General features: G+C 39.3%; 1 protein-coding gene across 1 annotated transcript; it reads right to left on the bottom strand.

Annotated features, from left to right (window-relative positions):
- Positions 1–1,617: 1,617 nt before the first annotated feature.
- On the bottom strand, positions 1,618–15,347 carry ppm1na (protein phosphatase, Mg2+/Mn2+ dependent, 1Na (putative)). Its single transcript, XM_057838706.1, has 6 exons — positions 14,733–15,347; positions 11,551–12,122; positions 8,723–8,840; positions 8,527–8,641; positions 8,375–8,438; positions 1,618–4,326 (listed from the first exon to the last, which is right to left on the bottom strand). The coding sequence occupies exons 1-6, from the start codon at positions 15,139–15,141 to the stop codon at positions 4,294–4,296; spliced, it is 1,311 nt and encodes a 436-aa protein (XP_057694689.1). The 5' UTR covers positions 15,142–15,347; the 3' UTR covers positions 1,618–4,293.
- Positions 15,348–15,650: the final 303 nt, after the last annotated feature.

The raw sequence follows: 15,650 nt of genomic DNA, 5'->3' as shown, positions 1-15,650 counted from the left end.
TTGGCTGCCACTGACGGCCATAGACGTTCAATCCGTTTGAAGTGGGAGGGATGGCAGCGAATGAACGTTCAAATGGATTGGACGTCTACTAGTGATAAACTCATTCCAATTCACAGCAGAAGCTTGTTTTTCTGGTTATTAGTTGTTTGTAGAATATCCTAAAATGATTTCCTGACCAATGTATCAATGATCGTTGTATCGCCATATCGTCAGATCATCGTTATCGTGAGCTTTGTATCGCGTATCATATCGTGAGGTACCAAGAGGTTCCCACTCCTAGTTTGAAATAAACACTGATTTGGCCCGCAAGCTGTTGACTTATCAGTCGCTTTTATAATATCTCATTTTCACACAAATTCTAATCTAAACCTTCACTCCACTTTACACTTCTTGTTGACTAAAAACAACCAAACACAGTTGCTACTCACCTTATCGTTTCTCTTTGATTTCTTCTCTTGTAGAACTTTTGTTTGCTTGTGGTCTTGCCGCCCTGACTTTTGTGAAGTGAGGAGATGAGAAGAAAACTCTATCCAATAAAGGCTCTGCTGAGTCACTTAATACACAGGTGGTGATCCTCACCACACACCCTCACAACACATTCTGAAGACACATGACAACTCATCTGTCTGTCAGACTCAAAAGTATTTGAACAATGACTGTGGTTTGGATTCAGAAGAGTTGAGACTTAGCTTTCAAGGAGTTTTACGTTACAGTAATGCTCAACGACTTAATCTTTTAATATCAAAATCATCATTTTAGAAAAGTTCATTTCATTTGCTCCAAATTCTGCACTACTAGTTTTGAAGAAAAAGGTGAATCAAATTGAAATTTTTATATATTCTAAAAATTGTTCATCCCTGGAGTACACTAATTCCTTGAATTTCACAGCTCCAAAAAGCCTGTGTATTTTCCTCAGCAGTTTTACATATACTGAAATTCATAATCCCTAATTAAAACAACTTAAACATTCCTGTCATTCACTTTATTAAACATTTGTGCGAATTCCCGGTATTTCTCTCCTTCCCGGAGTTCTCCCATGTATTCTCTTACCCTGTTGTGCCTTTCTTGTCACCTTTTGAACCTTGGCACCGTTGTGTTAACTTCTTGAGAGTATTGTCTCTGCCGTATGTCATCACAAGACCACGATACGCCGCGTGCGGAGAGCATATTGTTTCTTGTGCTTGTGTACAGTGAACTATCACTCTTGCTCTATCACTCCATCACTGATAGAGCCTTAATACACTGATGGGCCACATCGTTTGGCATGCATCTACTATAAGAGGTGTATCCAAAATTAAGTTTTGGGACCTATCCCAGCTGACATGAGATGGAAACACAAATTATAGACTAATTGAACTGGTCACCAGTCAGTCACAGGACATGGAGACAGACAACTATTAACTGGGTGGGAACTCAACTCAAGCGGATTTTATTTAAGTCAGGAAATGCAATACAAGACAATCAGAAACTTGTAAAGTTTATTTGTTGTTAAAGTATTTTACATTTACCTATAGTATTTGCATTGAAATATTCACACATAATTTAATTACGCAAATTCATATTCAGATTCCCTAAAATATACAAGGAAATCCATTTATATTTGTAATATTTAACTTGCAATTGACAGTCTTAGACATAAAATCCATTTGAAATAGATTGAACATCTATTGCCGACAATTGCAGCCAATGAGTTAAAATGCTTCAAGAACCTTAATTTACTGGTAGCTTTCTTCCATAAAATAGAAGTTGACTACATTATACAAAGAGCAGTTTCTCTATCAACCATTTTATCAAACAAATCATTAAACAAATACCTGTCATGGTCAATGTAAATATACCGTATTGGCCCGAATATAAGACGGTGTTTTTTGCATTGAAATAAGACTGAAAAAGTGGGGGTCGTCTTATATTCGCGGTCTAGACGTTATACCCATTCACGACGCAAGATGGCGCCAGATATCATTGAAGTGATGTTCTGTCATATCTAGGGCTGCAGCTATCGATTATTTCAGTAGTCGATTATTCGATGAACTAGTTTGTCGAATAATCGAGTAATCGGATAAGTAACATGAAAAATTAAAATACCTGAGCTGAGCCTCAAACGGACGGTATAAAAAAACTATTAAATAAGGATCTATGTACAACAAAAGAACAATTGGCTAACTTACATATCAAAAGTCCGCTAGCTTAAATGCTATAAAATGTTAAGTTTTTTTGTTTTTTTTAACAATGCTCTTAACAAATGGTTCAGACACATATTCCCACAAAAAAACGGCTAAATATACCCATAAACTAAATTACGACTGCATTAAAAAAACATTAGCGCAAACAAAAGCTTATGTTGGTCTTAACATGGAGCAGCTGGATTCAGTCATGTGAAATGAGGCAGACTAGAGGGCAGTGTAACCACTCAAATCAATAAAACTGTTTGCAAACACTTTCAAAATAAACCATAACAACGCCACAATAATTAAACGAATACTCAAAGCAGCAAAATTTAATTAGAATCTTTTTTTTCTAATCGAATACTCGAGTTTATCGATTAATCGTTGCAGCACTAGTCATGACAGATCTCAGCTACTCTCAAGGTTAACCAGTTTGCATTATTTTATTGCAATGTTTTTCCTTATTCAGATTTGTTTCAAGACTACAGTTAACAGTTAGACTTTACTTTGATGGTTAATGCAGTTATTGCAATTTTGTTGTTTTATCACAATAGACCCTACTCATGTGACGACACAGCCACGCCCCCGCGCCATGTTGTCCGGATACTAGTCATGTTAATGCATTAGCGCTTCGTAAATTCCTCCTATTATGGCGTGTTTTTCTGCTCGTTAACATTAATAATCAAAATGGTGAAGTCGTGTGTGGCGGTCGGTTGCAAAAACAGAGAAGATAGACGGAGAGACTTGAATTTTTACCGTATTCCGAGAGAGCCGAAGAGGAGACCGAGATTGACTGCTGCAATTCGACGAGAAAACTGGGCTCCAAACGACTACCACAGATTATGTAGTAGTCATTTTATATCTGGTAAGATGCATTTAATATATATTTAGAGGGTTTTGGGCTGACAACCACAATTAAGATCATTGCTAGGCTAATCGCCGACAACATACACTCAGACGTTGTGAATGAACTACCTGAAAATATATAATTATAAGAGGATAATCAGACAGTTGTCATACAATTAATTTACAATTTCACTATTGAGGTCAAAAGCCAAAAAATACATTCAACTAGGGACAATTTGGAGTAGTGCTATCGCACCTCATATTTATTACGTATTATATATGTATATAGTGAGAGTGCTATCGCTAAACCATATAAACATTAAAAGCCCTAGCTCCATTGACAAATGATGTGAAATACATTAGAATTGACAGTGGATGTTAGCAAGAACAAAAGATTTTGAATTGAAAATTCCGCAACTCACCTTCCAAGCACAAGATTCCTGCCGAATTTTCGTGTACGAGGACCTGTTTCACCCAACCAGCAACGTAGCATTTATAAGCCTCCAAGCTCTTAAAGTTTTTCAAACTTTCGTGAGAATAGGCTGATTTTGTGTGGACAAGATAGTTGTAAATATCAGGATATCAGATGTCAGGCGAAGCCAGCGGGTCGAAAAACATCGATTTAGGCATCAAATACGGATCTGGCGAATGGATAAACTGAAGCTTTTCCACGCAACGCCTTTTATGCAACGGATCCAATGAGTTTACAGCGTCAGATAACACCGGGGCTTCCATGAATTGCTCTATAACTTGCTCGACTAATTGAAAACAATGAGAATAGGTCTAAAAAAGAGGTACAATATGGCGGCCGGAAACAGCGACACGCCCATTTTGTGACGTAGGTGAGTAGGGTCTATAGATTGGTTTATTTACATTTCAAAAGCCATTCATTTACGAATGTGATTGCACTTTAGTTGACATATTTAAATGTTCAGATATTAAGATTTGCATGAGGCAAAATAACATGCTTTTTCTCTCAAATATATTGTTATAATCATTTGTTTCAGATGTACTGTAATTATTTTCTGTATAAAAATTAATTTGGTGTTCAAAAAGTCTTTTTTCAAACTTAAGTCTTGAAAAAAGAGGGGGTCGTCTTATAATCAGGGCCGTCTTATATTCGGGCCAATACGGTATTTGTAAAGGCAGAATGATATAATTAGCAGCCTACACGAGCTTCCCAGCATATAGTACTTGTTGGTCAGTGTCATGTCGATTTTGCATTTCCCCCCCAAAAATATCTTGCATAAAAGTCAATGAAAAAGTTTCTGTGTTGACGCTTTTAGTTGGAATCTTCTTCTGATCCACCGATTTCCTGAAAGGACAAAAAAACAACAACATAAAACTCTTTTTTGAAATCCTGGGACTATTCAGTGAGGAGTAGAAGTAGTTGCACCCCTTGTCATTTTGCAAGTTCACCCACTTAGAAAATAGGTAGAGGTCTGAAATTTCAATCATAGATGCATTTCTACTCAGAGAGGGTTAGGGGAGGGTTCATCTAAAAAAAAAAAAAAAAAAATCCAGAAATCACATTATATGATTTCATAAAATAATTTATTTTTAATTTACTGGGGTTCATGAGTATTCTCACCCCTGAGAATCAGCAATAATTATGACACTCAAAGAGTTGTCAGTCTACCTTAAAAAAAAGTCCATGTTTATCCCATGAGTAACCATCCACCTACCTCCCATTTGAGCTCAATATTGTCAGCTGTGCACACCACAGTCAGTCATAATCCAGCTGCTATCATGGGCAAGACCAAGCAGCTTTCGAAAGACACCAGAGAAAAATTGTTAAGATCCACAAAGCTGGAAAAGGCTATGGGACAAGTGGAAAGCAGCTTGGTGAGAATAGATCAACTGTTGCAGCAATTGTTTGAAAATGGAAAAATGACTGATAATCTACCTCGGACTGGGGCTCCATGTAAAATCTCTCCTCGTGGGGCATCACTCATGATGTGAAAAGTGAGGGCTCAGCCTAGAACTACATGGCAGGAGCTGGTCAATGATCTGAAGAGAGCCGGATGCACAGCTTCAATGGTTAGTTTCAGTAGAACACCACGGTGCAATGGTTTGAAATCATGCATTGCTCAGAAGGTTCCACGTTGAAGTCAGTACATGTGAAGGCCCGTTTGGCAGAGATCATCTGTATGATGCAGAGGGGTCATGGGAAAAAGTCATGTGGTCAGATGAGACCAAAGTAGAACTTTTTGGTGCAAACTTGCCGTGTGTGGAGGAAAAAGAAGGATGAGTACTAACCCAAGAACACCATCCCCACTGTGAAGTATGGGGGTGGAAACGTCATGCTTTGGAGCTGCTTTTCGGCAAAGGGGACATGACGAATGTACTGTATAAAGCAGAGGATGAATGGTGAAATGTATCATCAGATTTTGAGCAACAACCTCCTTCCCTCAGTCAGAGACTTGAAGATGAGTCGTGGCTGGATCTTCCAACATGACAATGATCCGAAGCACACAGCCAAGCTGACCAAGGAGTGGCTGCGTATAAAGCATATCAAGGTTCTGGAGTGGCCTAGCCAATCTCTAGACCTCAATGCAATAGAAAATCTTTGGATGGCGCTGAAACTTTGTGTTTCTCAACGACAGCCTTGAAACCTCAGAGATTAGTAGACTACTAGATTTTTGTGGAAAAATGGGCCAAAATCCCCGTTTCCATACGCATACCTGTCAAATTGTACGGTTTCGGCGTAATTTGTACAAGTGAGCACTGGTTTTTAAATGTGTACGCCATGCGTTCAAAATCTGTACGTTTTTCGTGCACTGTTTTTTTCCTCCGTTCGGATTTTGTCACCGTTTCGGCAACGCGACAGTGTGCGTTACTATACGTTACTACGTTGGTTGAATGACGAAAAAAAGTCCGAGACACGGAGAGAGAAGAGTGTTTGTTGTGACGCTGTAGCAAACGCGATGCTAGGCTCGATGGCTCCAGTATTTCCTGACTGTAGCCGACAGCCTACAATCTACGCCTAGATATTACATGCATATAGAACTACATGCGAAATGACAGACTCGGCGGCGTGAGTAAACAGTTGCCATCTTAAAGCAGTAGACTTCTCAGAAAGGCTCTGTTGTAGTGAACCTTCCTAGCGAACCTAAGTAACCTTTCATCTAAAATACTCCTAAATCGGCAAAATCTTGACTTGAATCTATCTTTAAACGATGAAACACTTTTAAAACTTTCACATGTCGAAAGTAGACAGAAGAGAACTAATGCAAAAGCGGGAGCAATTTTATCCATTTTAACAGTTGATTCACAACATTAAATGACTTCCAAACATAGCAAAGGTTACTGTTTTTTTTTGTTTGTTTTTGTTTTGTTTTGAAAAAATGAAAAAACATGAAAGGTAACACCAGTTACTTTGCCAAGTAACTAATTACTCTTACATTCAGGTAACTGAGTGACTAACTCAATTACTTTTTGGGAGAAGTAATTTGTAACTGTAATTACTTTTAAAAAGTAAGATTAACAACACTGTTCATAAAGATGAAGTCTGCAAAATGAAAAATGACGAAAGCGGATATTTTATTCTGCCAATTTGTTGCCGAACACAATTTGCCTGCAGCTATTGCTGATCACTTCTCAGAATTAGCAAAAGAAATGTTCCCTGACTCAAAGATCGCATTGGTAAGTTAATTTTATCAACTGACCTTTTTAATTCATAATTGGACACACTAACAAACTACTTTCAAGCAGGGGTGAAAGTGGCTAGAATTTCTTGCTGGAACTCCTGACGCCAGAAATTTCATTTATTTATTTTTCTTTCAAAATTGTATTTTTTTCAATAATTTGCAAAATAAAAGTTAACAAAAACAGCAATAACCCCAACCTCCATCTCCTAATGTTTATTTTCCCTCATTTCCTCACATACTAAATGCCAAATCTCAATTTTAACTCCTTAAGAACATAGGATATTTATTAAAATTGAAGTTAATGTAAACATTTAATTTTTTTAAAATAATAAAGATATAAGTAACATACATTCAGAAAAATAAATACAAATGACTATATTATGCAGAGTGAAATGGAATATATTTTGAAGATCGCGCAAACTTTGACTTTTAAATCATAAGGAAATGAATAATTAGCCTAACATAAATGAACAAATTTAAGTCCAAAGTGCACATTGACAGCTAAGATGTTTTGAACCTCCCCATCATAGCAAATAAAAATACAGTAAATATGATAAATAAGTCTCCTCAACTGTTTCGTTGCTCTTAACGATTTGATGTTGGATTGCCCTTTTTTTTTGTTGCATAAATTCAACAAGCTTTTTTTTTTTTTTTTTTTTTGCTGTTCCAGAAAACACACACATTTGAACCAATCAGAGCTAAACATCTCTGCTGATCACATGTCAGTATGTCAGCCAATTGAACGGATAAATGAGGCCAGGCGTTTTGCTTTGCATTAGCACATTGACGTGACTCATCATCGTCAGACTCGGATAACTGCAGCAGCTGGTGAAACCTCCATGCCGTCCGTGAATTAAAATCAATAATAAATATTGGTAGAAACGGATTACATTTTAAAAATAATTTTTACATAGCGTTTTGACGGTTGTTGTCATATTTTCAGAATCAAAGCACCGTGTACTGGAACAGCATTCCGGCCCTGAATCTTATACCGGAACTGCGTTCTGGCCCTAAATCTTATACTGGAACTGCGTTCCTGACCGTTCTGGCCCACTTTCACCCCTGCTTTCAAGTCACACTGAATTGCGAGCTGAAGTGCCATGAAGTGCAGCCATCAAGACATGATAGAAGTTGCCAAAAGTGCTACATACAATTATAACAAAAGTCACTGGTAAATGTTACTAATCATGATGTAGCTGAAGATATTGTTCTTTGATTGCATCAGGTAATATGTCACAATATTACCTATTATTTTAAAAACTGAGTTTTATTTTTGTTTGATATTGCACGCTATATACAACGTTGTAAGACTAGTCACCAATTTGTAAGGGCATACATCACTATTTGTTGCCAACAGCCTCGGGTTGACAGGTATGCATATGTGAAAACCTGGTTAAGAACTTCCGAAAGCGTCTGACCTCTGTAATTGCAAACAAAAGCTTCTGCACTAAATATTAGCACTGATTTTCTCAGGGGTACAAATACTGTACGTATGAACCTCCGTAAATTACAAATAAATTATTGAAAAATCATACAATGTGATTTCCGGAGTTTTAATAGTTTTTAAGATTATGTCTCTTTAAGTGGAAATGCATCTATGATTGAAATTTCAGACCTCTACCTATTTTCTAAGTGGGTGAACTTGCAAAATCACAAGGGATGCAAATACTTCTGCTCCTCAGTATATATATTCCTGCATCTTTTACTGCCCACCATTGGTTCGTGAGTCCGGGGAGCTGCGATGTGTTTCTGATATGAAGAGATGATACAGTCTCGCCTGAATGGTGACAAAATGAAATTGTGTACTTAGGTTGCAACCACATACTGCATTAACCAAACTCATTGTAATGTGTTTCAGCGCTTACTTGCTGGTTATACCGCCACCTGGTGGAAGCCCTGGTATCCCCTCATCAGCGAGGAACTTAATCACATGCAAAAGGTCAGGATCTTCATATTTGGACCGCGTCATCTGAATGATTTCTGTAAATGAGAATAGATTAAGGAATAAATGTATACATTTTTTAATTTATGATATTTATTTTTTGAGTCTGAGGAAAGCACCTTCTACTTTCATGTCAATATGTCGGTCCAGTGCTTCCTCCTGCTGCAGAGCCTCTTGTGACACCTGGGGGGCGCCAGGGAGGCACACAATGATGATGCTGATGTTGTCCAAGCTGCCCTGCAGGGGCAAAACATCGATATGCTTGACTGAAGTGATACAGAAATGTAAAAACTTCATAAAAGGGGAAAATATTTCATACAATATAACAGAAGACAAAAGACTGTAAGACTGAATTTTAACAATGTTAAAAAGGAAATGTCTCATGATCACACATCGAATTTGTCCTTTTTCTAGAGCACTCAAATACCGTATTTTTCGGACTACAAGTCGCACCTGAGTATAAGTTGCGCCAGCCATAAAATGACCAACAAAGAGAAAAAAACCATATATAAGTCGCACCGGCGTATAAGTCGCATTTTGGGGGACATTTACTTGATAAAATCCAACGCATAGAACAGATCTGTCATCTTGAAAGGTATTTTAATATAAAAATACAATAGAGAACAACATGCTGAATAAGTGTACAGTGCATGAACAACGAAATGCGAATATACTGTCCTCACCAGGACGCTACGGCTCGGTCCTGGCTATACAGCGAGCTAAACTCCCAAATGACGATGCTTGACGTCCGTATAATCTGTGGAAACAATTTCGTCCTCGATACCAAACGGGTTCGCCTCAACGTAAATAAATGATAATTAGGTGCTGTTACAGCAAGGACACAAACGGTTAGTAGGCCTTCGCTAGCATTAGCACATCGTTCAAACAACCACACAACTGGCTTTAAGTGTCCGATCGCGGGTGGAAAACACACAACAACAACAGAAAAGATGATACACACAGGTGTTGCCTCTGTAGAGATATTTTACAAGCATAAACAATGAATGTAGGTTCGCAGCCGTGTTTCTCTCTCGCTAACTCGCCCACTCACTCAAGCTGTGTAGCTGTCCGTCTTCTTCTGGCGTGTGAGCGGTCTTCTTCACGTAAACAAGTGCGAGTGCGCCCTCACGTGGGCATGAAAGCGCCACAAACTAAAAGCATGCATTTCAGTATAAAAAAGTCAATAATACAATTGAACACACATTGCCAGAGGCAGAATGCAAACGTGGCCATAGCTATTAAGTTATTCAGATAACTATAGCATAAAGAACATGCTAACAAGTTTACCAAACCATCAGTGTCACTCCAAAAACACCAAAATAACATGTGAAATGATATCATAATGTGTTAATGTTTTCACACATAAGTCGCTCCTGAGTATAAGTCGCACCCCCAGCCAAACTATGAAAACTGCAATTTATAGTCAGAAAAATACGGTAATTGTCTTATTCGCGCCCGATGTCATCATCAACATCCTCGATGATGTCATCGCACAGCCGAGGAGCAGCAAGGCTCAGGAGTGCTGTCACCCTAAGCTTTTCAGGTGAAATAAATAGAATGCCAAGGAAGAGTTAGATAATGCCACTATATTGAGCAATGCTACTGCCTCACATTTAGTGCTAATCCTCGCTATGTGTCGTCAAAGCTCCCAACATTCCTTAATACTGCACACGCCTATTTATAGTGTCGAGTTGATGCGCTCAACACGGAGGTAGGACTAATCTACTTACAATTAGACGTCAGTGTAATGCCTCGCTGTCATGTCCACACACGACTCTCTTCAATGCGAAGCTTTCCATTCATAAAATCACTTGTTGTGACTTTGCCAAATAACAGTGCAACTAATCCTAGAGTTATTAATTTAAGGTTGTTGTTTGTCTCCAAAGTGTTGGCGAGTTTGAACTAAAGTCTACACTCTTGTTTGAAGCAGTTTTTTGGGGCTTGTAAAAAAAAACAAAAAAATGCCAAAAAATACTTTCAAATCTTTTTCTACCAATATTGTTACCTATAGCTGAAGTCCCATTCATACTGTATTTAGCTGACTGAAATTAAATATTAAAATAAGAACATTAGGCTCGCAATGGCCAAGTGTTTATAATATGAAAACTTATGAAAGCCCGCTGTCAGAGAACCAGGAAATGCATACATTGTGTACCATTTACAAACTCAGTCAAATCCTGGGTTTGAAATGCGTAGGGATTTCTCCCCAAATAAATGTAAAAACTCATCTGAGTTTGACATGAATGAAGCAGTAATTGGTGTTGTCAGTCAGGTAGCTATCTTGACATAAGTGGGCGTTATGCAAGAGCAAACTGGAAATATACTCTAATAATTAGGTGCTGAATCTAAATGTGCTCGTTTGCAGAGTGATTTGACTTGCGAAATTCATATCAAATTACAAATAACATAAATTCAAAAATACTAATTATTAGAGGTGCACGATAATTATCGGTCCGATAATAGGAATTATGACGTCATCCCAATAAGTCCGATAACATAATATATTATTGGCCCTGTTAATAATATTTTTGGCACGGTGTCGGATTGGGATGTGTGCGTTTGTTTCCACTCCTGTTTTTCCAGTATGCAAAGCTTTGTTCTGTCTTTGTTTTTTTCATTATAATAATGTTCATGTCATCATGAAAATTATGGTTCGGTCAAAGGCAAATCTATGCTGAATCAACCACTAGTATTTTTGACCTACAGGTGTTCAAAAACTCAGGTGAATATACATTGAAAAATTATATATATATTATCGGTTATCGTATCGGTATCGGCCTTGAGGAGCAGGAAGTTATCGATATCTGTATTGGTTTCAAAAAATGGATATCGTGCACCCCTACTAATTATAACCAGGCCATGCACTCATTTTAACCTATGTTTATAGAGCTGGACAAAATAGGAATTCCACGATAGGACACCTTTGGCACATTTGCTTTCTTCTCACCTTGTAGAGACAGAGGTCGATGACTTGTGCGCAAATCTCTCGCAAGTCATTGCACACCTGCAGGCGGCTGCGCACAAACGCGCAGAGTTCCTCGTTGCCGATGGCGTCCCAAACGCCATCACACGCCAGTACAATGAACTCGTCCCTGGCAGCCCGCTCAACCTCGTACACTTCGGGCTCTGGCGACACCAGTTGCTCTGTCTGTGGCCTCCAGTCCACCTCCTTGAAGTCGAAGTCGCCAAGTGCTCTGGACACGGCGAGCGAGCCATTGATGCGTTGCAGCGTGACCGAGCCGCCGGCGTTCTGAATACGCTCTTTCTCTCTAGGATTGAAGGGCTTGTGATCTTCCGTGTAGAAAACCAGCTGGCCGTCATGGCAGAGCAGAGTGCGCGAATCCCCACAGTTTATAAAATAGATGTGTTGCGGGGAGATCATGACGGCCGCTGCCGTGCTGCCGCTGCGGTCCCAGCTGTCCTCGCGGGCCAGTTTGTGCATGTGACGGTCAATTTCGAGGAATCCCTCGCGGATGCCCTCCTTCACCTGCTCTGGGTCTGCGCTTGCTTTTACCCCTCCTGTGTCAAAGAAAAGGCAATTGACATTGTTGCAGTTAATATTTTGTATATTAAATATGGCCCTGTAACATTTTTACCTGCTTGAACTCTTCCAATGTGGTTTCGCTCACAGTATAGTACCGAAACACCCCTTCTTAAATTCACTAATGATATTCTCCTATCTTCGGACTATGGACAACTTACTATCCTCATCCTCCTGGACTTCACCGCAGCTTTTGATACAATCAACCACTCCATCCTGCTCTCCCGACTTGGATCTTCATTACACTTCACTAGAACTGCACTTTCCTGGTTCCAGTCCTATTTCATCGACCGACAACAATTCATCAGCATCAACAACTGCTGTTCCCTTACCACTTGGTGTCCCCCAAGGATCAGTACATGGCCCCCTCCTCTTCATTCTTTATGTCCTCCCCCTTGATCAATCATCCCTAAACATGGATTACAATTTCATTGCTAGTTTGCTACGCAGACAGCATCAAGATCTCAAAAAAAAAAAAAAATCCTGACACTGCCCAATTTACACTTCATAACTGTCTCAGTGAAATTAAATCCTGGATGCAAGGAATCTTCAATTTAACCATGACAAATCTGACATAATTATCATCGACCGTGCAGCTCTCATCATAGACAGTCACTTTTCCCTCACCTTCAACAACTGCACCATGTCTCTCTCAACACACTGTTGCAACCTAGGAATCATTTCTGACAAAAAATTAACCCTAATTTTTGCCTTCATCACTTTCTGACTTCACTAAGGCAACATCAATCTCTCTGGTTCTCCATCCAAACTCCACAGTAAACTACAAATAATATATCAAAAACTCAGCTGCGTGCCTTCTCACCTGAACTTGCTATAGAGAGCACATAACCCTTGTTCTTTGTGACCTGCACTGACTACCCATGACCCACATGATAAGGAGTGTGACAACGTCTTGATATGGTGATATATCACAATACTTTGTATCTTAATAGATTATCCATCTGCTCCCGCAAAAAAATCAATATCGTTTTAAAAAGATGTGTCTTATGAAGGAACTAACGAGTTGCTAGCAAAATTTGCTGTTAAATCAAAATTTTCTACTAGCATAGTGTCTTCGTTAACTCATTGCCTGCCATTGATGGTGCTAGATGTTATAATTCATTTTGGCTGTGAAGGGGGGGAATTAATATTTTAGTGCTGCAACGATTAATCGATTAACTCGAGTATTCGATTAGAAAAAAAGATTCAAATTAAATTTTGCTGCTTCGAGTATTCGTTTAATTAAAGTGGTGTTTTAATAGTCAATTTTGAAAGTGTTTGTATTTAGTTTTATTGATTTGGGTGGATACACTGCCCTCTAGTCTATCTCATTTCACATGGCTGAATCCAGCTGCTCCATGTTAAGACCAACATAAGTTTTTGTTTGAGCTAATGTTTTTTTTAATGCAATCTTATTTTGTTTATATGTATATTTAGCCATTGTTTAAATAGGAATATGTGTCTGAACCATTTGTCAAGAGCATTGTTTAAAAAGAAAAAGAAAAAAAAAAGAAGCGTTTTATAGCATTTAAGCTTGCGGTGTTATGCTATGTAAGTTAGCCAATTGTTCTTTTGTTGTACATAGATCCTTATTTATTCATTTTTCTATACCGTTTGAGGCTCACCTTAGGTATTTTAATTTTTCATGGCTCTTATCCGATTACTCGATTATTCGAACTAACTAGTTCATCGATTAATTGACGACTAAAATAATCGATAGCTGCAGCCCTAGAATATTTGTTTTTTTTCGCCCTTCCCAGGCAAAACTAATTGGAACTCTAGCGATGTCGATGGCACTCGGAAACAAACATTCATAATTGTGTCGTAGAATATGTAGATTGATTTCCTGATTTATGTATGGATAATTGTTGTATCGCCATTGTATCGCTGTATTGTAAAAAGTAATCGTTATTTTGAGCCTTGTATCGCATTGAGAGGTTCCCAGAGGTTCCTACCACTACATAGGATACATTAACATAGGAAGTACACACATAGGAAGTATTCGATTGGAGAAAAAGTTGAGGAGTTTTGCCTCCTCCAGCCATGGTGTAGCACAGCTGACTCACTGACACTAAGGAACAACCGGTGGTGGAGGGTTGAGCTTTGCAGCTGCAAGCGAGGAATTTCTCCATGCATTTTTGGGACACGAAAAACAGCAAATACCTTAGGGATGGTATGACGGAAAATTTTTGCGGTTTTAAAACCGTGATGTTTTCATACCACGGTATACCTTGAAACCGGTAATCAGCACATGTCTAGTCCCCACATCACCTCCCATCACCTCTGCTCATCTAAAGGAAACACCCTTGCACTGCCCCCACAAATAACACACCAAATTTGTGGGCACAGAGCCTTCTGCTTGCCCCATCTTATGGAACTCACTCTTTAAATCCATCCTCATCTGTTCACGCCTTCCTACATTGAAGAAACTGCTACAAACCTGCTAAAATTCATTTTTTATGTATTGCTTTATTCTGCTGATGTTGTTTGTTTGTTTTATTTGTTTTAACTATACAGCATCTGGAAAAGTGCCCTACAAATGACATTTATTATGATTGTAATATGACTTTGATTATATTTTTCAGTACCTGTGGCAAGCATGTGGTCCAGTAAGTTCCTAGAGCAGTACTGGGCCACGGTGCTCCCTGCATGTCCATCAAACACGGCAAAGTAGGCCCATTCGCTCAGCTCTCCTCTCATATGAGGCATGCACGTGTGGGCATCCTCCATCTGAGCCCTCCAGCCCTGCATGCTCGCCACTGCATAGGTAACCCCCGACTGAGACTCTCCCTCGGCTACGTGTTTCTCCAAAATGGGCCTCTCCAGGTACGGGCTAGGCATGTCGTCATCATCATCATAACAGTTGTCCTGCTCCTCTGTTCCCTTTTCTCTTGATCCTCCTTTGAAAAAGAAAGTCACCATCTTCTCTGTTTCTTTGACCAGCTGCCGGAGGAAGGAGGGCACCTCCACGTTGCTTGCCCTGCGTGCAGTCCTCATCGCGACGCTGAGACGCTGCTTGAGCTTCCTGCTGGACCTGGCCGCCGCGCGCCTCCTTTTTCTGGTGACCTTGCGCCGGCCCTGAGTCTTCCTCAGGAGGTCCAGGGCAACTGGTAAAGGTAAACACAAATGGAAGTCAAAAAGATCTACTTAGAAACCCTGAGGTCATTTTCAAGCTATGTATCTAGGACTGGGTGTCTCTGTTATTTCGAGTCCAACTCAGTTTGGCTTATTGCGTTCTTTACTCCTCCCTTCTTAGCCTCCAGCTTCTATTGGCTTGTCTATTTCAGCATCTTTATCCCGCTTCCTTGCGCTCACCTCCCTCCCTCAGTTTGCAGAACACGGCTGCATTAATCACCTAGATGGTTAGTCTGCTTAAACAGGATGTGATGGTATACAGAAGAACAAAGGTCTTTGAGTACCACTTGAAATATAACTGTTTTTCAAGATTCTTGCAACTTATTTACTCATCAAAATCATTCATATTTGCCGGAGCTGTTAAAGTTCTT

Source organism: Corythoichthys intestinalis, chromosome 6 (genome assembly GCF_030265065.1).
Source record: "Corythoichthys intestinalis isolate RoL2023-P3 chromosome 6, ASM3026506v1, whole genome shotgun sequence".
In the NCBI taxonomy this organism is placed as follows: domain Eukaryota; kingdom Metazoa; phylum Chordata; class Actinopteri; order Syngnathiformes; family Syngnathidae; genus Corythoichthys; species Corythoichthys intestinalis.
This window is presented reverse-complemented; position numbering and strand designations above follow the sequence as displayed.

Coding starts and splice junctions, on each gene's coding strand:
- ppm1na (XM_057838706.1), bottom strand. CDS start 15,141: ATGAGGACTGCACGCAGGGCAAGCAACGTGGAGGTGCCCTCCTTCCTC. Junction 8,642..8,722: donor TATTGACATGAAAGTAGAAG/GTGCTTTCCTCA, acceptor TCTCATTTACAG/AAATCATTCAGATGACGCGG. Junction 4,327..8,374: donor CCCGGACTCACGAACCAATG/GTGGGCAGTAAA, acceptor TTGTCCTTTCAG/GAAATCGGTGGATCAGAAGA.